This window comes from Vulpes lagopus, chromosome 5, assembly GCF_018345385.1.
Source record: "Vulpes lagopus strain Blue_001 chromosome 5, ASM1834538v1, whole genome shotgun sequence".
NCBI classification, from domain to species: domain Eukaryota; kingdom Metazoa; phylum Chordata; class Mammalia; order Carnivora; family Canidae; genus Vulpes; species Vulpes lagopus.
Window position 1 is genome coordinate 68,426,691 of NC_054828.1, and position 23,272 is coordinate 68,449,962.

General features: G+C 50.3%; 1 protein-coding gene across 1 annotated transcript; it reads left to right on the forward strand.

The window, feature by feature from the left end:
• The first annotated feature begins 533 nt into the window (after nt 1-533).
• Nucleotides 534-22,951, forward strand: MYO1A (myosin IA). Its single transcript, XM_041754391.1, has 28 exons — nt 534-749; nt 2,911-3,036; nt 3,170-3,285; nt 3,549-3,643; nt 3,845-3,949; nt 4,146-4,192; nt 4,347-4,410; nt 4,627-4,725; nt 6,719-6,822; nt 6,940-7,087; nt 7,570-7,688; nt 7,764-7,850; nt 9,834-9,899; nt 10,054-10,158; nt 12,505-12,567; nt 12,778-12,978; nt 13,147-13,373; nt 13,746-13,946; nt 14,208-14,298; nt 14,756-14,905; nt 15,012-15,080; nt 15,531-15,605; nt 20,105-20,239; nt 20,948-21,054; nt 21,446-21,578; nt 21,683-21,835; nt 22,010-22,137; nt 22,431-22,951. The coding sequence occupies exons 2-28, from the start codon at nt 2,923-2,925 to the stop codon at nt 22,552-22,554; spliced, it is 3,126 nt and encodes a 1,041-aa protein (XP_041610325.1). The 5' UTR covers nt 534-749; nt 2,911-2,922; the 3' UTR covers nt 22,555-22,951.
• The last annotated feature ends 321 nt before the right edge of the window (nt 22,952-23,272 follow it).

Here is a 23,272-nt window from a genome sequence, read left to right on the forward strand (position 1 = left end):
GTGGTGTGATTCAGTGAGATGATACAGGTGGGAATCGGTGAGCTGACATCGATACAAATGCCAGGTGGTATTACTAACTATAGTGTTTGGGTCTGTTTGTGGGGGCTGACTCGTGGGGGGAGGGGAATTTGGGGATTTTATCTGCTTGGTTCCCCCAAGTAATGTCATTAATACCCTCTGACTCCCGATGAGATAGGAAGGTTTGAGGCAAGTACTGTTTCTTTGCTAGGAAGACACCCCAGCCTACCTTCCTCTTTGACAACATTTCTGACTTTTTGGAAAAGCTTTCCCTTGGCTATAAATCCCACTCTTGCTCTTATTTACAAATTTGGGGGGCAGTGGAGCAAGATGTCTACCTGAGCCCAGCCAGATACCCTTTCCTACCTAGAAGGGGTTTTCTCATGTCACCAAGCATCTCCCTCTGGGGCTTAAGGCCTGGGAAGGGTTAATCGAGCCACACCCTCAGCAGGAACAGCCTCGGACTTTGTGCTGAGCAGCCATCCCTGGCCTCTCCTGGCTTGATTGGCACAGGGAGCCTTGGTTGGAGGAGGCAGCACAGTGGAAGGTCAGAAGCGTGGACACTGGCGAGAGGAGGGAAACCCCTTTCCTGGCCTCTTGGACACCATGGACAGCTCCCATTAACGAGGATACCTCTCCATTCTCCGGGCCTTGAGACTCCTATGCCCCCTTCCTGTCAAATTGGGATTTCATTCACCATTCTCCAAGGGACACCCTAGTTCCGGTGTTGGGTGAGTCTTACCCTAACCTGTCACTGCTCTGCACATCTTGGGGTGCCCTATTCTGGGGACTGCTTCTTTTTCCCCTTCCCTCCCTCCGACCAATCACATTCCCACTCCCCTCAAATCCAAATCCAAATCCAAGGAAGATGGCTTCTTCCAGCCCTGCTTCTGCTGCTCACCATTGCCTGCCCCGTTACTTAAGAACTTAACTTTTATTTTTTAATCTGAAAAATGTGGGATGATAATAATAACTACTTCATGGGAATATTGTTTGTAAGCATCAAATGAATTCATATATGTAGTGTTTAGAGCCCTGCCTGGCCCATGGTACCTGATTGTCAGAGATTGCTATTGTCATTATTCTTTTTTTTTTTTTTAAAGATTTTATTTACTCATGAGAGAGACACACACACAGAGAGGCAGAGACACAGGCAGAGGGAGAAGCAGGCCCCGTGCAGGGAGCCTGATGCGGGACTCGATCCGGGGACTCCAGGACCATGCCCTGAACCAGAGGCAGACGCCTAACCACTGAGCCACCCAGGCGTCCCTATTGTCACTATTCTTATTGCTCTTAGTTTTGTCCTTCCAAGAAGTGACAAGTGCTCTCATTTTCTGGAACTTGGGGAAAGCAGAGTGAAGGCTGAAAGTAGCCAGTGTTCCCCTCTTGCCCCACCTTCCATTTCTTCTCCCCTCCCCTCCCCCATCAGGTTTAGCATTGCTGGAGACTGGAAGGATGTGGCTTTTTTATTTCTCTTAGGGAGTAGCCCTGACCATTGTACTAATGATTCTGTTCTGCACCAGGCCACCCCACCTACTCAGTCCCACAGGAAAGACTGAGGGGGGCTGGGCTTCCTCTAGAGGTTACAACTGCCATGTGCCCACTGCATGGGGACTGAGCCTCACAATGACTCTGCTCCTCCTAGCCCACTCCCACCAGCTACTAAAAAGCTAGGTGTGTCCCTGTGGGGCAAAGTCCATGCCGGAAGGTTACAGCAATGGGTGTAAAAGCTGGAGATGGAAAAACAGGGACAGATATATAGGCATATACAGAGATCGTGACAGCTACTTGATGTTGGAGAAACCAACCTAATGTTTGTTTAGGATATTCTAATCTTTTTTTTAAAATATATTTTATTAAAAAAAAATAAAATAAAATAAAATATATTTTATTATTTATTTGAGAGAGAATGTATGTGAGCAGGGAGGAGGGGCAGAGGGAGAGGGACAAGTAAACTCCTTGCTAAGCAGGGAGCTGGACATGGGGCTCGTCCCAGGACCCTGGGACTCATAGACCTGAGCTGCAGGCAGATGCTTAACTGACTGAGCCACCCAGGCAGTCCTAGGATATTCTAATCTTTTATGGAGGAACTCCTGCTTCTCTCCTCTAACTCATTAGTCACCTCATCCAGCCTCCATTTAATTATTTTTTTAAGATTTACTTATTTATTCATGAGAGACAGAGAGAGGCAGAGACACAGGCAGAGGGAGAAGTAGACTCCCTGCAGGAGCCTGATGCAACACTTGATCCCAGGACCCCAGGATCATGACCTGAGCCAAAGGCAGACGCTCAACCACTGAGCCACCCAGGTGCCCCTCTGGCCCCCATTTATTTTTTTCTGGCCCCCATTTAAAAGATGAACCTCACTGTGGCAATGAGAGGGACCCTTGGAAGAACTTTTGTTCTGGGTATGAGTGGGCTGGGTGACTGAAATGGAGGTTGTGAGAGGTAGGAGCTGAGAAGGAGAACTGGAGGCAGACGGTCAGGGAGTCCGGACCCTGGCTGGGACCTCAGTGAGGGAGTGAGTGAGCTTTCAGAGCTCACCTTTTCCTCCCCAGGCTGCTCTCCTGCAGGCACAACTGTGCTACCCCTTATCCCACCCCACCCCGTGGCTGCCTGCTTGGTTCCTTCCTTACCTTGGTCGTGTCCCACCCCTGCCCCACCCCTCCAGCCCTAACCCAAGGAGCAGGGGATTCTCCTCACTGGAGGAGAGTTTCCACAGCTTCCCACAGCTAGCTTGGGCTAGTCCAGAGTCCGCCCTGGGTTGAGGACTCTCTAGGGCCAAGAGTTGGAGAGGAAGGCTCTCTTAGGTCCTTCTGCCCACTTCCCCCCACACAGCTACTGGCCCCTAAAGCTGAGGAGACTTCAGCAAACTGATTCCCTTATTCTCAGGATCCTCTGGCCATGAATCTCCTGGAAGGCTCTGTGGGGGTGGAGGACCTTGTGCTCCTGGAACCCCTAGAACAGGAGCCTCTGCTCAAGAACCTCCAGCTGCGCTATGAAAGCAAGGAGATTTATGTGAGTGCATCTGGGTGCCCCTGGCTGGGGGTGCGTGGCCAGAGAGTTCATGGGCTCCTATGCCTTCCTCCCCCTCCAAACACCCCCTACCCCCCCACCCCTGCTCATTCTCTTTACCTTTTTTTGGCTCTAGACCTACATTGGGAATGTGTTGATCTCAGTGAATCCCTACCAACAGCTGCCCATCTATGGCCCGGAGTTCATTGCCAAATACCAGGACTATACCTTCTATGAGCTGAAGCCCCATATGTATGTAAAGTGGCCAAGGGAAGGCTGACCGGGCCCCAGCTTCCTGACAGCGACACACCCTAGTTTCCTTCATCCTTTCTCCTGAGGGGGGCTCTCCAGCCTCCCCCTTCCCCCTGGCCCCAGGAAGCCCCTTTCCTAGACCTACCACTGCCTCAGTCTAGTCCAAGTGAGGAGGGAGGATGACTCTGGGGGCTGGAGATGGAGTGAAAGCTGGTGTCTTAGATTAACCCCACCTTAGTCATCACCTGCTTCCTCCACCCAAGCTACGCTTTGGCAAATGTGGCATACCAGTCGCTGAGGGACCGAGACCGAGACCAGTGCATCCTCATCACAGGCGAAAGTGGAGCTGGCAAGACTGGTGAGGCGCCTGGCTACGGGAGGCCGTGCAATCCCTGCTAGAACTACTCCCTCTTCTCTTTCTCTTTCCAAGCCAGGCCTGGTTCTGCCCCACCCCAGAAATTCCTTCTCGGCTTGTCTGATCCTGAGGGCTGTGAGGTGCGGGACTTAAGGGGCATTAAGGAGGGTGGTGGGGATCCATGTGAAGGTTTCTCTTTCACAGAGGCTAGTAAGCTGGTGATGTCTTATGTGGCGGCTGTCTGTGGGAAAGGGGAGCAGGTGAACTCCGTGAAGGAGCAGCTGCTTCAGTCAAACCCGGTGCTGGAGGGTGAGGATTCCAGTCTCCAGTCTCTCTTGTGCACCCCAGCCCTACCCTACTGGCCCCAGAGACACTCAGCCCTGTTCTCATTCTGCCTGGAAAATCTGAGACTGGCATGATGGCTAGAAGACCTTCCTCCTTCCCCTTTTCCAGAGCCCCCCTCTCCCCTCGGATCTCCTCACCTCCTCTCTCTCCATCTCTGCAGCTTTTGGCAATGCCAAGACCATTCGCAACAACAACTCCTCTCGATTTGTGAGTGACCATCTCCCTGGCCTGGGAGGAGAGGGTGTGGGGGCTTGAGAAGGAGGGATGTGGCACAGACCCTGCCGGACAGGGTGGTGAACAGAGGAGGAAACGAGGTCTCTCTCTCTCTCTCTCTCTCTCTCTCTCTCTCTCATCTCTGAAGGGAAAATACATGGATGTTGAGTTTGACTTCAAGGGATGCCCCCTCGGTGGCGTCATCACAAACTGTATGTGTCTCCCCATGCTGCCCACCACCTCTCTCACCTCCCTGGCCCACAGTTCCCCCTTTGCCCATTTGCTATCGTGGGAGGGAACAGTAGGCTGGCAGGAGACTGCCCAGCCATGGGGGATGCCAGCACCGAGGGCAGACTTGGAGGGAAGCGGTGGCGTCCCCCCGTTCCTCAGGATGCTATTTTCTAACCCCCCCCCCCCCCCCCCGCCAGATCTGCTTGAGAAATCCCGAGTGGTGAAGCAGCTCAAAGGAGAAAGGAACTTCCACATCTTCTATCAGCTACTGGCCGGAGCGGATGCACACCTGCTGAGTATGTGCCTGTCCCAGACACACGACAGAAGAGCCCCAACCTCCGTTCAGTCCCTAGAGCCTTGGGCCCCTCTGGGCCCCTGGAGCCCTCATTCCTCTTCCTGCGCTCCTCACTCAGCATCTCATCCGCTCATTGTTGGGAACAATCCCCTGACCTCTGTGTTCTTTTTCGGGAATTGTATTGCTAGGAAGAAGCCTTCTTGCCTCTTGACCTTCTCTTACTCCTCTCTCCTGCTTGGGTTCCTCTTTCCCCAGGCTGGCTTCAAAAGCAGAACACTTATTTCCATTTTTCATTCTTTCCTACCTTCAATTTAAGGGACTTTTTTGATAGCTCAGCATTAAATCATGCAGGATATTATAAGTGGTCAGGAACTTTTGATGAGCTGGAGTTGAAGTTGTTCTGTGTCTACCTCCACCTCATCCAGGCCCTGGCCCTGGTTTACTCTTCTTAGATGGTTTTATGGGGGTTCCATTTATTCATTCATTAAACATCTCTTGAACACTTACTGTGATGGAACATTGTGCTAGCCTCTAGCGATTCAGAAGTGAATATGACATGGACCGTGTCCTCGAGAACTTACGGTCTTCCAGGGATGGCAGATGTGTGAGCAGAAACACTGCAAAATACAGTGTGATCGAGTGCCAACAGGTCTGTGCAGGTATGGGAGGGGAAGTCACGGAACACTCTGCTTGTCCCAGGGAGCCCTGGATCCTCGATGGGCCCAAGGTGGCTCTGGGTGAGCATCACTGCAGTCTGGTGGGACTTCAGGCCTTGCCAGAGTTTGCCTCCCAATCCTGCCTCTAGCTGTGAGCACTGTAGGTATCTGTCCCCAAGGACCTGTTGATTTGGCTTCTGGTTGTTCTCTGCTGGACTTGTGTCTATCTCCTTTCCCTTCCTGGGGATTTCCACGGTTTGAGAGCCCCTGCAGGTCTCATTATTCCTTCCTGGCTCAGTGGTCTTGGTTGTGTTCAGTGTGTCTGAATCATAGGCACTAGTACCTTGTTCTGGTTGATTCTGTTACCCATTGATGTAAGCTAAGTCTGGGTGGGACCTCCCTTGTGTCATCATCCCTTTCTGACTCATTCTTTGTCCAGATACCTCTCTTTAGTAGGTTCCTGTTTCAAAATTTGTGTTTCTGGGGAAGCTGCCATTAAACTGTAGTTTGAGGGATATTCCCTGATTCTCAGATCATTTGAATAACAGATAATTGATATCCTTTAGGCTCCATGCTTAACCTATTCCTTCCCATCTCAGCTTTGACTGTTCCCTTGATTAAAAAGAAAAAAGTAAAAAAAAAAAAAAAGAAAAAAGTTTGTACATGCCAGGCAGGCACACAGAGTATGAAGATGAAAATATCCTAATGCACAAGTTGTTCATTTGTGGGAGAGACAAAAAAAAAACCAAAAACCTAGCCCATGTGTTATGGGTTGGGATAGAGATCCACCATGGGGATCATAAGAGAACGGCTCAGCCCCACAGCGTCAGAGAAAATCTTCCAGAAGAGGGGTCAGGATTGGGGAACATAGCATCTGCCTTCTTGTTGGCGCTTAGTGAACAAATAATGAATGAGCTAACTCTGGCCAATGGTAAGATGTTGAGGCTGGGTAGGAGATATGTGCTCGCCCTTCTTTCCTCACCTTTGTCCTCTCAGAGCCTCTGAGAACTGAGCAGGGTGGAGAGTTTGCTTATTTATTTTTATTGTTTAGAAACTGAAGGTGGGAAGAAGAGTGGAATGAGTCTTTTCTTTCATAAAAGTCAGAAGAAAACCCCAACAATTAAGAACATGCAAACCCTAAATACTGCTTACAAATTTAGTGTATTATTGTGGAAACTACTGATCCCCACACAAAGGAGGCTGGGGCAGAGCCTAAAACGAAAATGGTTCCTTTGAATGAGCGAGTAAACCAAGCCAGGGCAGGGGCTGTGAGCGTCAAGGCCAGAGGACTCCTGAGAGCTCCGCGTACTAACCCTCTCCTCACACTGGCCCTCCCAGCGGCCCTAAAGCTCGAGCGAGACGCAAGTGGCTATGCCTACCTAAACCAGAAAGTGTCCAGAGTTGACGGCATGGACGACGCTGCCAACTTCAAGGCTGTACAGGTGGGTGCCTGGGGTGGGCCCTTAGGCTGTCCCCGGAGCCCAGGATTTGGCTTTGAGAAGGGAGGCGTTGAGCTGGCACCGCAGAGTTCAGCTTCTGATTTCTGCTCTCTCCTCAAGAGTGCGATGACCGTGATTGGGTTCTCGGAGGAGGAGATTCAGCGGGTGCTAGAGGTGACAGCCCTGGTGCTGAAGCTCGGGAATGTGGAGCTGGCAGACGAGTTCCAGGCCAATGGCGTGTCAGCCAGTAGCATCCGGGATGGGAAAGGTCTGTATCGCCCTGCTGGTACCTGTCCCCTGCAACACCAGGCGGCTCCCTGAAGCTCCTACTACAATTTCTATTTTTTCACCATCTCCTGTGTAACTGACTTCACTCCCATTCGGTGTCACTCAGCCCGTTCCTGAGTTCTTCCCCAAACACACTCATGGAGAATCCCCAGGGAGGCATTTGGGAATGAGGTTATGAAGTTTGATAGACCTACACTCTGGGACCTCTCTGAGTCTCCCTGGAGTCTTTGCAAAGAACCTCAGGAGATTCTCCTCGTAAAGCAGATAAGGCACTCAGTGTCCAGAGCTCCCTCTCTCTTCTCCTCAGAGATTTCTCCTGGGCCATGCTCTGGATGGGCTGTAAGGACATCCTCAGCAAGACCCAGGGACACTTGTCTCCCAGCAGTGTCATGTCTCAGCCCCCCTCCCTCTCTGGGAGGGAATCCCTTTTCCAGGCCATGCTGTATTTCCTCCCCACCCCAGGTGTTCAGGAGATTGGGGAAATGGTGGGTTTGAATTCAGAGGAACTAGAGAAAGCTTTGTGCTCAAGGACCATGAAAACAGCCAAAGAGAAGGTGGTCACTTCCCTGAATGTCATCCAGGTAAGGGCCCTATGGGTGGATGATTTGGGGACCCTTCTGTGGCTGCCATCCTAATGAGCTGGCTCTGCCCTGCAGGCTCAGTACGCTCGCGATGCTCTGGCTAAGAACATCTACAGCCGCCTTTTCAATTGGATAGTGAATCGAATTAATGAGAGTATCAAGGTAAGAGATTACTCTCCTCCCTCCTGTCTGCCTCATCTTTCTTGCCCTGGTCACCACTCCCATACCTTGGGTTCTGAGATGAACAGAGTAAGAAGGATGAATGGTAGAATACAGTTCCTTCCAATAGTGCATTGTTGTGGAAACATCTCTGGTTTTTTGAGTTTGACTCTCTGGATCCCCTACTTACCAGCTGTGTGGCCTTTCAGTTTCACAGAGATTCGGAGCCTCAGTTTCCTGATTTGGAAAATTGGACACTAATACCTACCTGTTTCACAGGGCTTAGTGAGGATCAGATAAAATTATGTACCATATAACCCAGAAATTCCACACCCAGATATATATTTAAGATATATATCTAAGAGATTTGAAAACAGGTGTCCACTTAAAAACCAGTAACCATGGGGATCCCTGGGTGGCTCAGCGGTTTAGCGCCTGCCTTTGGCCCAGGGCACGATCCTGGAGTCCCAGGATCAAGTCCCACATCGGGTTCCTGGCATGGAGCCTGCTTCTCCCTCCTCCTGTGTCTCTGCCTCTCTCTCCCTCTCTCTCTCTCTCTGTGTCTATCATAAATCAATCAATCAATCAATCAATCAATCTTAAAAAAGAAAAAACAGGGATCCCTGGGTGGCGCAGTGGTTTGGCGCCTGCCTTTGGCCCAGGGCGTGATCCTGGAGACCCGGGATCGAATCCCACGTCGGGCTCCCGGTGCATGGAGCCTGCTTCTCCCTCTGCCTATGTCTCTGCCTCTCTCTCTCTCTCTCTGTGTGTGTGTGACTATCATAAAAAAAAAAAAAACCAGTACCCAAAAGTTCATAGAGGCATTATTCATACTAGCCAAAAAGTGGAAATGACTCAAATGTCCATCCGTTGATGATAGATAAACAAAATGTGGTATATTCATATAATGGGATATTATTTGGCCATAAAAAGGAAAGAAGTACAAATTCATGCTCAACATGGATAAATCTTGAAAACATACAAGGAGGAGAAACCAGACACAGGGCACATATTAGATGATTCCATTTATATAAAATGTCCGAATAGACAAATCCATGGAGATTGGGAGTAGATTTATGGTTAGCAGGGGCTTAGGGGATGGGAAGTTGGAGTGACTACTAATGGGTATGGGTATAAGATTTCTTTTCTTTTTTTGGGGGGGTATAAGATTTCTTTTGGAGATAATGAAAATGCTCTGGAATTAGGTAGTGGTGATGGTCATACACCTTTTGAATATACCAGAAAAACCCACTGAAGTATATACCTTTAAAGGTAAATTTTATGGAATGTGAATTGGATCAAAATAGAGCTATTGTTCAAAAATTTTGTACATGAAAATGCCATCAATTCAGAAGCTATTACTGAAAGGCAGCAGGAGAAAATAGGATTTGAATCTAGGTTTGGGTAAATGCTTAGCCCTCTTGAAATTTGATTTGTTCATCTGTAAAATGGGAATAATCACACCTTATGGGTTATCGTGAGGTTTAATGAAGTAAGAGCATAGAATTTTTTGTAAAATGCTCTACAAATCTAAGAGATGATTATTTTCCTGAGAGGATCTTAATGTCTTCCTGACTCGCACCCTTGGGAGCACCAGCCTGGAATCTGTTCATATCTCCCTTCTCCCTTCCTTTGCTTGTCCTCTAGCAGGAAGGAAGAAGAATAAAATCACATTTCTTTCCCAGCATGGTCAATCTCTCTCTCTTTAAAGATTTTATTTATATATTCATTAGAGATACACAGAGAGAGAGAGAGGCAGAGACATAGGCAGAGAGAAACAGGCTCCCTCCAGGGAGCCTGATGCAGAACTTGATCCCGGGGTCCCTGAGCCAAAGGCAGACGCTCAACCACTGAGACACCCAGGTGTCCCCCAGCATGGTCAATCTCACTCGAGTTTGCCTTCTGCTTCAATCACCTCCCTGGCCTGGCCCTGGCCTGGTGTACAGAGGAGACCCATCCTTAGAGTTATCTTTTCCTTCCCTTCAGGTGGGCGTTGGGGAGAAGAAGAAGGTAATGGGGGTCCTGGATATCTATGGCTTCGAAATTTTAGAGGTGAGAGAGCTTCACCCAATTGCAGCACCCTGCTCCCCTGGGCTTGGAATGTGTAGACTCAAAGGGGGTGGTTTGAGAGAGGGGAGGTGTAGGGCCGAGATGGAAGGGTCTTGGGCTGAGCTGCTCCCTCTCTGCACTGGGTCCCCTCCCTCAGGATAATAGCTTTGAGCAGTTTGTGATCAACTACTGCAATGAAAAGCTGCAGCAGGTGTTCATCGAGATGACGCTGAAAGAGGAACAAGAGGAATATGAGAGAGAGGTACGCTGAGCCTTCCCCCACTTACCTTCTTGGAAATTACTTCTGGGCATGTGCCAGATCTGTCCTTTCCTCCATCACAATTTCCTCTCACTTGTCCCCAGATGGGAACACAAAGGACAAAAAGTTTCCCTTGCACAGGTGAACAACAGTCTAGCATTACCCAGAAGCCCTGGTTGTTTTTATTTTTTTAAAGATTTTATTTATTTATTCATGAGAGACAGAGGCAGAGACACAGGCAGAGGGAGAGGCAGGCTCCCTATGGGGAGCCCGATGCGGGACCCAATCCCGGATCCCCGGGATCACAGCTTGAGCTAAAGGCTCAACCACCAAGCCACCCAGGCGTCCTGAAGTTCTGGTTTTTGTTCTCCATCCCCCAGTCCCCCTGCTCCTCTCCTCCACCCCCTGCAGGCCACGCAAAGAAGGGTCACACCGATGGAAGGGTGTGTGTGGGGAGATCTCACAAGTGTAAGGTGACAGCTGTGCGTGGCCTGCGGCACGCTGTGAGCCAGATTTAGCGGGGACATTTCTCTTGGCCTTGTCACCCTACCACATCCCTCTCGGTGCTTTTCTCTAATGTTACAGAATTCTTTGTCTCCTCGAGCCCTGGCTGATGTCAGCGTCCCCTCTTGTAGCACCCTGATCCCAGACTTCCTCCTCAGACGTGCCCCGTGGCTCAACATTTCCACACTCCTTCCTTGGTTCGCGAGGACCTTTGTTTTCTATGGCTAGGTGTTAGAAAAGCTATCTAATTGAGCTAATCCACCCCAAAGTGTGAACAGCTGAAGTCTCTCATCAAAACCCTCCTAGGGATGGCTGCCTGTGAGCCTTCAGGAATTTCCTGTGCAGAATTTCAGACAGCGTGGTCACGATGCGGGGGGAAAGGGTTTTCTTTAGTTGTGTTGTATCTTTTAATTTTAAAAATTTAAACGATCAGATACAGAATACATTCCTATACTTTCAAATTCAAAAAGCTGGGGCAACTGGGTGGCTCAGGGGTTGAGCATCTGGCTTCATTCAGCTCAGGGCGTGACGCTGGGATCCTGGAATCGAGTCCTGCGTCAGGCTTCCTGTGTGGCACCTGCTTCTCCCTCTGCCTGTGTCTCTGCCTCTTTTTTCCTTTCTTTTTAAGATTTCATTTATTTATTCATGAGAGGCACAGAGAGAGAGAGAGAGAGAGAATGGCAGAGACACAGGCAGAGGGAGAAGGAGGCTCCATGCAGGGAGCCCAATGAAGGACCTGATTCCGGGTCTCCGGGATCCTGCCTTGAGCTGAAGGCAGAGCTAAGCCGCTGAGCCACCCAGGCTGCCCTGTGTCTCTGCCTCTTGATGTCTCTCATGAATAAATAAATAAAATCTAAAAAAAAAAAAAAAAAAAAGGAGACGAAGCACCTTAACGAACTGAGCCACCCAGGTGCCCCCATTCTTTTTTTTTTTTTAATACATCTGAGGTTAGGCTGCTAGGAATTTTTTTTAAATTTTATTTATTTGTTCCTAGAGACACACACACAGAAAGAGAGGCAGAGACACAGTTAAAGGGAGAAGCAGGCTCAAGCAGGGAGCCCAACATGGGACTCCATCCCGGGTCTCCAAGATCACGCCCCGGGCTGCAGGCAGCACTAAACCGCTGCGCCACTGGGGCTGCCCAGGTGTCCCCATTCTTGCTGTTTCTTTTTTCTTTTCTTAAACTATACAATCCCAAAGTATCAGGTGGATTAGTGGCTCTTAAACTGTGTCCTGCGCCAGTAGCATCAGCAACCCCTCTTAGAAAGGCAGATTCCTGGGCTCTGTCCCAGACATGCTAAATCAGAAACCCTGCAGGTGGGGCCCAGCAGTGTTTTCCCAAGCTCCCCAGATAAGTGTGATGCAAGTGGGAGTAGCACTGATGTAGGTCTTTGAAGATGTATCAAGTTAGGTGTGTTGTTTGATGAAGTTGGCTCATGTGCTTTGGTTTTATAGGTCATTGCAAGAGCAGTGCAGTCATTTGCTCTTGCACATATTCAGGGACCCTTCCCTCCTCCCACACTGGAGTAATCCCTATCCTAGCCTTCACTCAACGTGTTACACTTCCCTCTCCATCCCACAGCACCTACAGGGCTCTCTGCAGCATCTCCCACTCCCTCACAGCTGCTTTGGGTCCTCCCACGAGTCTATTCACTCACCCCACCAATTCTCCACCAACGTCGAAGGGATGGGAACCTAAACAGAAACCACACCAAGCACCCCTCTTAACTATAGGATTTTTCTGAGCCCTTTGTGGGGTGGGTGAAAGGAAGCCTGAGTCCCATGAGGTCTTTGAAGACTTGTCTTGGACCTGCTCCTGTAACCTGTCATGTCTCTTCTTGCCAGGGCATACCATGGACAAAGGTGGACTACTTTGATAATGGCATTATCTGCAACCTCATTGAGCATGTGAGTTACCCTTCTCTCATCTCTGAGACCTACTTCCTCTTCCAGAAACTGCCTGAATATCCTTGCCCTGTCTCTCCCATCCTCTTCCCCTGCTCCACTTGGTAAAGATGGTAAGGAGGACAAAGGATGAGGTGCAGTGGGGCGGCAGTGAAGATGTGGACATATTGGAGAACCTGGCCTACGTTGGGCTGATCTTGTTTCCCTGACCAGAATCAGCGAGGCATCCTGGCCATGTTGGATGAGGAGTGCCTACGGCCTGGGGTGGTCAGTGACTCCACCTTCTTAGCAAAGCTGAACCACCTTTTCTCCAAGCACGATCACTATGAGAGCAAAGTCACCCAGAATGCCCAGCGCCAGTATGACCACACCATGGGCCTCAGCTCCTTCCGCATCTGCCACTATGCGGGCAAGGTGACACATCAGGGCTGGAGGGTAGACTAGGGCTGGACATGAGTGGAAGGCAAAGGGGAGAGGAAACTGCCGGGAGATGATATTTGGGAATTCCTCATGATGAGACTGGGAGCACCAAGTGCTGGGACAAGGTCATGGGCCTCCAGACCAATAGCTGTTCCTCTACAGGTGACTTACAATGTGAACAGCTTCATTGATAAGAACAATGACCTACTCTTCCGGGACTTGTCCCAGGCCATGTGGAAGGCCCAGCACCCCCTCCTTCGGTCCTTGTTCCCTGAGGGAGATCCCAAGCAGGCATCTCTCAAGCGCCCCCCAACTGCTGGGGCCCAGTTCAAGAGTTCTGTGGCTATACTCATGAAGAACCTGTATTCCAAAAACCCCAACTACATCAGGTGACTTGCTGGGCATATAGGGACATGACATGCAGCATACATGATGGCACATGCAGTATCCATGTGCTATAGAATTTGTCCATTGCAGTGGGGGTGGGATGGTCTCTGGAAAAGCCGCATCAGAGGCCCTTTCGTCATAAAATATAAAGCCAGATGAGTTGCTGAGAGTCCTATAGCAGGGAGAGCATCAGACTTTGGTAGGGACCATGCATGCTACAGTGAGCAAAGCTCAGAAGGCCAGTGTGTTCACTTCCTCTGAAAATTTTTCTACTAAGGGGAATATGTGCAGAATAGGGTTCCAGAGACCAGGATGGGTCATGCTTGCAAAGGTGAAGCTCCTGAGGCCTGTGCCTTGCACCCTTCTGCCCCAAGGTGTATAAAGCCCAATGAACATCAGCAGCGAGGTCAGTTCTCCTGGGATCTGGTGGCCACCCAGACTCAGTACCTGGGACTGCTAGAAAATGTGCGGGTGCGACGGGCAGGCTATGCCTACCGCCAGAGGTATGAGCCCTTCCTGGAACGGTACCGACTGCTGAGCCGGAGCACATGGCCTCGCTGGAATGGGGGAGACCGGTAAGGCCCCTGGGGAAGACTGGGGAGCAGGGAAGGGCAGGGCGGGAACCATCTGGGGGCTGGGGAGAGAGCAGAGAGTGCAATGGAAATCACCAAAGCTCTGTGAATAGATACCTGGGGAAATGGATGATCACTTTTCAGAAGTTCTGAAGTCTGTTCAAGCCCTGAACTCTTCTCCCTGGGTATATGGAGTTGACGAAAGGTGAAAGAAGACCATTCCCTGGGATGCCCCTGGGCAGCTTTCCCTATCTGTTCCTGTAGGGAGGGGGTCGAGAAGGTCCTGGGGGACCTGAACTTGTCCTCAGAGGTGGCCTTCGGGAAGACCAAGATCTTCATCAGAAGCCCCAGGACAGTGAGTTGGAGGGGCCCCTTGTGTTTGGCGGGGGTGGGAGGCAGAAGGGTTGGAGAGCCCACGAGTGAGATGCTGGGGTAACGGGCAGCATCTGTAACTGGAGATAGATGGTGGGTGAGGAAGTCTGCTCTCGGCAGGGGCTTTGTCCCTGGGACCTGAATCCTCGGGCTCCCACCCTGCCCTGAGCCCTGGCAGTTACGTGCTTGCACGGTCCACCCTGAGTGCCTCTAGCTGAACTAGGACTCTTGAGGCTCCAGGGGATGTGCCACTCCTGTCTGAGTGTCTGAACCTAGCACAGGCCTGGGACAGAGTTTAGTAGGTGCCTGTTGAGTGAGTGAACGGCTGAATGAAGGTGCTAAGGAAGCACTGGCTGGGAAGGCCCTGGCACCCATGGCACCGGAGAGCAGCGCAGTTTCCCCAGGCCAGCCTTTCTGACCCTCTTTCCCCATTTCTGCAGCTGTTCTTCCTGGAAGAGCAGCGGCGCCTGCGCCTGCAGCAGCTGGCCACGCTCATACAGAAGGTCTACAGAGGCTGGCGCTGCCGGACTCACTACCAGCTGATGCGCAAGAGTCAGATCCTCATCTCCTCCTGGTTTCGGGGCACCATGGTATCGGTCACCCCCCAGTCCAATCCCCATCACTCCTAGAGACTGGAAGCAGGAGAGATGGTTCGGGACATGGAGTTTCTTCTAACAGTCCTATTCTTTTCTGCAGCAAAAGAAACGATACGAGAAGATGAAGGCATCAGCAATGTTGATCCAGGCTTTTGTGAGAGGGTGGAAGGTAATGGGGAATTGCAGAGGGGTTTCCTCCCCTACGTGGGCCCTTCCCCCATGTGGCTTCTCCTGGATTGTGCCAGCTGCTGGGGAGAAATATAGTAGCAGAAAGCAAGTCCTGCCCACACCCAGGGCGTCGTGTGATGTGATGGCATGTCTGAGTCTGGGTGTGTTTCCGGGTGCACTGGTGTGTGTCTGGGAGTGCGGGTGCCCATTGGGGAGAGAGTATGTATGCCTGGATGCATCTCCCACCTGGTGGCAGAGCTCTGCCTGCTGCTTTAAGCGCCCTCCTCTTGGCCAACGTGTCTGCCTGTACACTCTCCCTCCAGCACCAGCTCAGCTCTTGATCTTTCTGTGTCCTTTGTGTGGGTGAGAGACAGTAGAACCTCCTCTAGAACCTCCTCTAGGTCTAACTGTATATCTTTATTTTGGCTCCTTTCTTGAATGTCCTTGCCAGGCCCGCAAGAATTACCGAAAATACTTCCGATCAGGGGCTGCCCTCACCTTGGCAAATTTCATCTACATGGGCATGGTAAGTGGTAGGGGTCAAAAGTGGAAGGTGGGGGGTTGAGGAGGGAGGGACAGGTTTGGAAAAGGAAGATGAGGGATTTGAGAAGATGTGACTCAAAGCTTTCCTCCAAAAAGCTTCTCCACTCTGCTTGTACTTAATTATTATTATTATTTTTAAAGATTTTATTTATTCATTCATGAGAGAGAGATAGGCAGAGGGAGAAGCAGGCTCCACACAGGGAGCCCGACGTGGGACTCGATCCCAGGTCTCCAGGATTGGGCCCTGGGCTGAAGGCGGTGCTAAACCACTGAGCCACCCGGGCTGCCCTGTACTTAATTATTAAGTCCTAGGATACAACATAATTGGGCAGCAACCCACAGGGAGCAGGCTCCAGCGTCCCAGCGTGCATTCTGGCATGAGCGGACACTGCAGGCAACCTTGTGGCGGGAAGGGGCCCCAGCACACCTTCACTGGTCCATAGTGAATAGGTTTGAGAAGAGATGGGCTGGGTGGTTAACAACAGTGGAAGAGTCTGAGCCTCGTGGAAGAGTGCTGTGAGGATGCACACAGGGTGAATTAACCCAGCCTTCCAAGATCCATTTTAGGGTTGGGGTGAAGGTGGAGGAATCATATCTCTCTTCCACCTCCTCTGAAACTAGAGCAAGTGAGTCCAAAAATTAAATCTCAGGAAAGATCTTAATTCTGGAAGACTTGACTCCAGGTGGCAGGACGAAGCCAGGACATCAAACTATAGGCAGTTTCCAGTGAGAGGAAAGCAGACAGAGGAGGCTGGTTTCCGGAGATGTACACCCAATAGCAACGGTGCTCCTGAAGAGTGGTGAGGGACAGCAGACAGGTAGCTAGGAGCATTTCCAGCAAAACCTTGAGAAAGGCCAGAGAGAGGGAGGGTGAGCAAGACATCTTGGACAGAGGGCTGCGGTAAAAGAGAACTGGCTTCTGCGGATTCTGGTTTTGACAGTTGTTAGGACTCTTACTAATTATGCTTGTGAGACACACTGGAACTCCCCTTTGTGGTTGGAGAGGCGGGATTCCTAGGTCGAATTGTGGAATGGGGTCTCTGGTCTCCTTATCGCCTCCCTAAGTGTTCACTGTGCCCCCCTCTCGTCCCAGGGAGGTTCCATCTTCCCAGCCCTCTTCCATTGCCTGTGTCTCAATCTGGCTGTAGGGCGGCTGCCTTCCTAGAGGACGTGCTGTCTTGCTGCATACCTGAGGCCTGCAATCTGATTTGACACTTATCTCCAGACTGATCCCTCCTCTACCTTTTCTTTCACCTGTATATTATCAGGCATCTGCTGAATGTCACCCCAGGAGCTGTTGGGTTTAGACTAATATCTCATTGAATCACAACCCCTGAAGCATGCATACAGGGGCCACTCGGCATCGATTCCTCCAGTGTTTCTAACTAGTCTGTATTCTGCTGTTGCCTTGCCTATAACTAATGCTGATACTTATTATCTTTTGAACACTTACTATGCGCTAAGCCCTTCACATGCATTAACTCTAATGCTGTCAAAAATCCTGTGAGGTAGACTCTTGTCTTTCCCACATTTTGTAGGTAAAAAACTGAGGCCTAGAGAGGCTGAGTAACTCACTAGGGGTCCCACGTGTGGTAAGTGCAAGAGAGCTGGGATACAAACTCTTTGACTCCAGAGTTTTAACGCCTGCCTGAGATTGTCTCCCCACACTGTCCCTCCACCACCACCCATAGAGGCCTACTCGGGGCAGAAGGGCTATAAAGGGAAAGGCAGGACTTTCTAGATCTAGAAAAAACAAACACTTAAAAAAAGAAAACCCTCAGAGGTTCCACATCAATTAGAACATGGGGGATTGCATGAAATGCTTAGGAATGTTTATTGAATTAAATCAAACTAGACCAGACCAAGGACTGGGGACTTAAACGAAGGTCTAAGGTGATTAGACCAAGCCTGCTAGATCTTTGTAGTGGAAGAATCAAAGAGCTTGGATAGTTCTTAGAGGGGTACAGCAATATACTGAGTGTATTACCTTTTTCTATTATAATTTTTCTAAACTAATGTCTTGGTAGAACATTTTTTATAAAAATACCCAAAACGTGGAAGTGCTAAAAAATCAAGTCATTTTTAAAATAATTTATTTATTTTAGAGAAAGAGAGCATGAGTGAATAAGGCAGAGAGAGGTGGGGCAGGGGCAGAGGGAGCGAGAGAATCCTGAAGCAGACTCTGAGCAGAGTGTGGAGCCTGACGTGGGTCTTGAGCTCACGACCCTGAGATCATGACCTTAGCTAAAATCAAGAGTTGGGTGCTTAACCTACTGAGCCTGGGCGCCCAAAAGCAATCCATTTTCTTTATCTTCAACTCTACCTCACAAACAGAGTGCTGGGTGCTCCCTGGGCTATAAAGACTTAGGGGTTCTTGTTCTAGATTGGGGGAGACTAAACAGATGCCATGGGTGAAACTTGATTGGATCCTAGAACAGGAAAAATAAACACAAAACTTTTTTTAAAAGGACGTTTTTAGAAGTTTATAAAGGACATTAGGAGAAATTTGCACATGCATTACTATTGGATGAGTGTATCTAATTAACGTTAGTCTTCTTACATTGGAGGTGGAATTATGATTTGTATAGGATAATGTCCTAGTTCTTGGAAGATACATGCTTAAGTTTTAGGGAAAAAAATGTCATGATTTCTATAACCTACTTTAGGATGATATGGTGGCAAAGATTTATCTATATGTGCATATGTGTGTGTATTTATATATTGATACCCATTTGTTATATATGTGTGCATGTGTTAGAGAGCCTGCAAGTAGGGCAAGGTGTTAATATCAGTTGGTGAATTTAGGGAGGAGTATATGGTATACAATTGTTTGCTGTAATGTTTTTTTAAACTTTTATGTAAGTTTAAAAACTTTCAGGGGCACCTGGGTGGCTCCGTTTGGTAAAGCATCTGCATTCAGCTCAGGTTGTGATCCCAAGGCCTTGGGATGGAGAGCTTGGTGTCAGGCTCCCTGCTCAGTGGGGAGTCTGCTTCTCCTTCTCCCTCTGCCCCTCCCCCTTGCTCATGCGCGCTCTCTCTCTCTCTCTCTCTCTCAAATAAATAAAATCTTTTTTAAAAAGCTTTCAAAATAAGACAATAAGTTGTATAAATTTTTTAAAAATTAAGTCAGATTATATCACTCTTTCCCTTAAAATCATTTATGGTGTTCTGTTTCACTCCGAATAAAAGCCAGTGTTCTTTTTTTTTTTTTTTAATTTCTTTTTTTTTTTTTTTTTTATGATAGTCACAGAGAGAGAGAGAGAGAGGCAGAGATACAGGCAGAGAGAGAAGCAGGCTCCATGCACCGGGAGCCCAACGTGGGATTCGATCCCGGGTCTCCAGGATCGCGCCCTGGGCCAAAGGCAGGCGCCAAACCGCTGCGCCACCCAGGGATCCCAAAAGCCAGTGTTCTTATCTCAGCCTACAAGGCCCTTCATGACCTGTACTTGACCAGCCAACTCTCTGATCTCCTCTTGCTCGATTTAGTCCAGTCACTCTTTTTGTTTCTGGAATATGCTATCACTCATTTCCTGTCTCAGGGCCAGCTTTTTTTTTGCAGCATAGCATATAAATTTATCTGACATTACATGATATGTTCACTTGCTGTGGGTTGTCTCCTTTCCCACCCCCAGTAGAATGTAAGTAAGCTCAATGGGAATAGAGACCCTGCTCTGTTCATTGCTGTGTCTCCATACCTAGAACAGTGTCAAGCATAGAGCAGACACTCAATAAATGTGGAATGGTGGGGTAAAAAAAACTCAGCTGGGGATCCAGACCCCCAAGGACTCGCTGTCTAGAAGAGGAAAAAGTTTTCCATGCAAATAACAGTAGTCCAAACACAGAAGTATAGACCAAGTGCCATGGGGCTTCAGAGAAAGGAGAGGCAGCCTTGGTTTTGGGGAATCCAGGAGGACTCTGAACTACATCTCAAAGGACAGGTAGGATCTGAGGGGGCAGGGCTGAGCTGAGAGTAGAATGGGCTAAGGCACAGAGTGATGATGCATGGGCTGGTCGGAGGCCACGATGAGGAGTCCTGTCTCAGAGGTGTGCCGAGATCGTGCAGGGGATCCTGCAGCACGAGGCTGGGCTCTCAGTAGAAGACTTCTAATGCCAGGTTGAGGTGTTGGGCTTGACTGATGAGTGAGGAGGGGAATGGCCACTGCAGACAGTGGCGGCCAGCTGTAGGCATGTGCGAAGTGAGACAGCTATAGGGGCAAAATATGGAGGCCAGTTTTCATCTTGGTTCCTCTCACCTCATGACCCTGGGCAGCAGGTCTCTACTTGGAACTAATCCTTCCCTCCCTTTGGTCTCCCATGCATGCTCTTACTAGCCAGCCTCCATGCTTCTCCCTCTGGGTGGCCTCCCTCTTTTTTAGTAGCAGGATCTGGATGAGAATTTGTCTGTTGGGAGGTCTTTCTTCTCATCAGTCCACTCCCAATCTCTCCCCACCCCCCCACCCCCGGTCTGCATTCCCAATCTAGACACAGAAGTTCCTGCTGGGGCTAAAGAACAATTTGCCATCTACCAACATCCTGGACAGAACGTGGCCAGCTGCCCCGTACAGGTACTTCCACACGGCTAACCAGGAGCTGCAGAAGCTCTTCTACCACTGGAAGGTGAGTGGGGCCGGGGAGCCTCTCCTCTCATTTGTCTTTTTCCCCTCCTCCCTCTGATTTTCCTCTTCTGCCTCCCTCTTCCACTTTTTTTTTTTTTAAAGCATACATGACAAACCTGGCCATTTTAACCATTTTTAAGTAGACAGTTCCATGGCATTAAGCACATTCATATTGTTGTGCCACCATCACTACTACCCATCTCCATACTATTTTTCACCCTCCCAAACTGAAACTCTGAACACATTAGACAGTAACTCCCAGTACTGTAATAGTACCCGGTACCAGTAACCCCCCACTCCTCCAGTCCCTGGCATGTAGACTCTACTTTCTCTGAGTCTGACTGTTCTAGGCACCTCATATAAGTAGAATCGTACATTTGTCCTTTTATGTCTGGTTTATTGCACTCAGCACAGTGTTCTGCCATCAGGAAATACTTATCGAGAACCTTCTAGACTAGGCCTTGTGCTGTGTGCTGGGCATACAGCCTTCCCTCCTAGGGCTGGCATTTGATCATCTCCATCCCTCTCCCCCAGAGTCCCTCAGCCCCCAGTGCTCCCCCAGCCCTGCCCTCTCTGAAGTGCTAGAGCCTCTTCCATTCCCTGTCTCTCTTCTTCTCTAGTCCCTGCCCTCCCTCCACCTCTCAGAGTACCCCCCCAACCCCCCAGCCCCTTGCCTCCCTGAGCTTAGCCCCGACCCTCCCCCTCACAGTGCAAGAGATTCCGGGATCAGCTGTCCCCGAAGCAGGTAGAGATCCTGAAGGAGAAGCTCTGTGCCAGCGAACTGTTCAAGGACAAGAAGGCTTCCTACCCCCAGAGGTGAGGGCCCCTCAGGCCCTGTGCATGTCCATTGAGAGCACAGAGATGATCCTCCAGGTGGGATAGGGTGGTGGTTCCCAAACCTGAATGTGCATCAGCACCACCTGGCAGGCTTGATAACACCCAGACTGCTCCACCACCTTCTCAAAGTTTCTGAATCAGAAGGTCTGGGGCTGTGGGCCCAAGAATTTGCCTTTCTAACACGTCCCCAGGGGGCGCAACTGTTGGTCCTGGACCATGCTCTGAGAACCACTGAGATGGAGGATAGGGTAGAGGATGGGAAAAGAGGCACAAGAGGACTAGGATGGGGCCTCACTGTGGGGAGATGCTGGGCCTTGGGGGTCAGGGGCAAGGACTGAGGCTCCACTGCATACCTCCTGTGTATCCTCAGTGTCCCGATCCCATTCCACGGTGACTACATTGGGCTGCAAGGGAACCCCAAGCTGCAGAAGCTGAAGGGTGGGGCGGAAGGGCCCATTCTGATGGCGGAGACTGTGAAGAAGGTCAATCGTGGCAACGGCAAGGTGAAGGCTGGCATCCTGAGCCTGCTCCAGAGCCTTGGGGCTGCTAGCTGGAGGGGTGGGGGTTAGCCCTCACCCTTCCTCACACTTCCCTCTTCTGTCCCTAGACTTCCTCTCGAACTCTTCTCTTGACCAAGGGGCATGTGATTCTCATAGACACCAAGAGTTCCCAGGCCAGAACTGTCATTGCGCTGGACAATGTGGCTGGGGTGTCAGTCACCAGCTTCAAGGATGGGCTTTTCAGCTTACATCTGAGTGAGGTATCAGAGCTCCAGGGGTGCAGGCCCTCACACTGGAGGTGGTAGGCATCCCAGGGTCGGGGTGGGCTGGAGGTGATGGGGCCCAGACCCCTCACTCTGGGCCTTCAATGCCTCTCAGCCTGCTCCTATGGAAGAAAAATGAATCCCTTCCTCATTCTTTTCCCCCTTCCTAAGATATCATCAGTGGGTTCCAAGGGGGATTTCCTGTTGGTCAGCGAACATCTGATTGAACTACTAACCAAAATGTACCAGGCTGTGCTGGATGCCACACAGAAGCAGCTTCCAGTCACCGTGACTGAGAAGTAAGGCCATGAGCTGGTGCTGAGGGCCAGCTTGGGGACAGATGACCAAGCTGTTGGTCACTGTGACCAGGAGAATTTGTGTAGTCAGAAACTGAAGCACACTCCGTCAGGGCAAGGCTCGGAGGTGCTTCTTAGTCTCCCCACCCAAGTTCTCTGGGGCCCTGAGTCTTCTGACTTGAGGGGAGGAGATGTACTACCTTCAGGAAGGGGAGGGAAAGCCATCGTGCAAATATGGGAGTAGGGGTGAGGGGATGGGGGGATGGGCTTTACCCCTCTCTCTATTCCCTGTCCAGATTCTCACTGAAGTTCAAGGAGAACAGAGTGGATGTCAAGGTCATCCAGGGCCCTGAGGGTGGTAAAAATGGCAAGCTAAGCTGCAAGAAGAAAGGGAGCCGTTGCCTGGAAGTGACTGTATAGCGTGGAGGTGGAAGCTTAACACAGAGACTGCAGCTTCGTCTCCTGGATCAGGGCCAATCCCATCCACCCACCCACCCACCGACCCACCCACGTTTGTGGGGGGATCTCATGTCCAACCCCTCTGACCCTTGTATGGGGCTCAGAGACTGAAGAACCCTTGAAGAGGACCTTTCCTCTCCCAAGCTCTTCCAGTCCCCTCTCCCTTAGAACTTAGCTTCCTCCCACCCTCAACCTCCTTGCTCACTAATATAACAAGTGACTTCCCAAACATTTGATTAATGTGGGTGGGTCCCTGTTCCCCCACCTTTGCAGGGCTTGTATTTTGTCTGCCCTCACCCCCTTCCCCTCCTCGGGCTCCTTGGAGCTAGCAAATACAGATAATAAGAATGGAAAAGAAGGGAAATTGTCTCCGGGCTCCTTGACCGGCTGCGCTCTGGCAGGGTTTGGAGAGACTCAGGTGGGGGTGGTGCAGCTAGCTATGGGGCTCAGGTCCCAGGTGGCCAATGGGCTGATTCATTAAGTGTGTCCCTGGAGGGAAGAAGTGAGGATCCCTGTCTTGTCAGAAACTAGGATCCTTTGGAGATTTAGCCTGAAAAGGAGCCCAAGGCTGGAGGGCTTATGTGAGCTGAGGTGAGCTGGGGAATGCAGGGTCCCCTGCACCCAGGAGCTCCCTGCCCCCTCCATCCTCAAGCCCATTCCTGGGCTCTGCCCCCAGCAT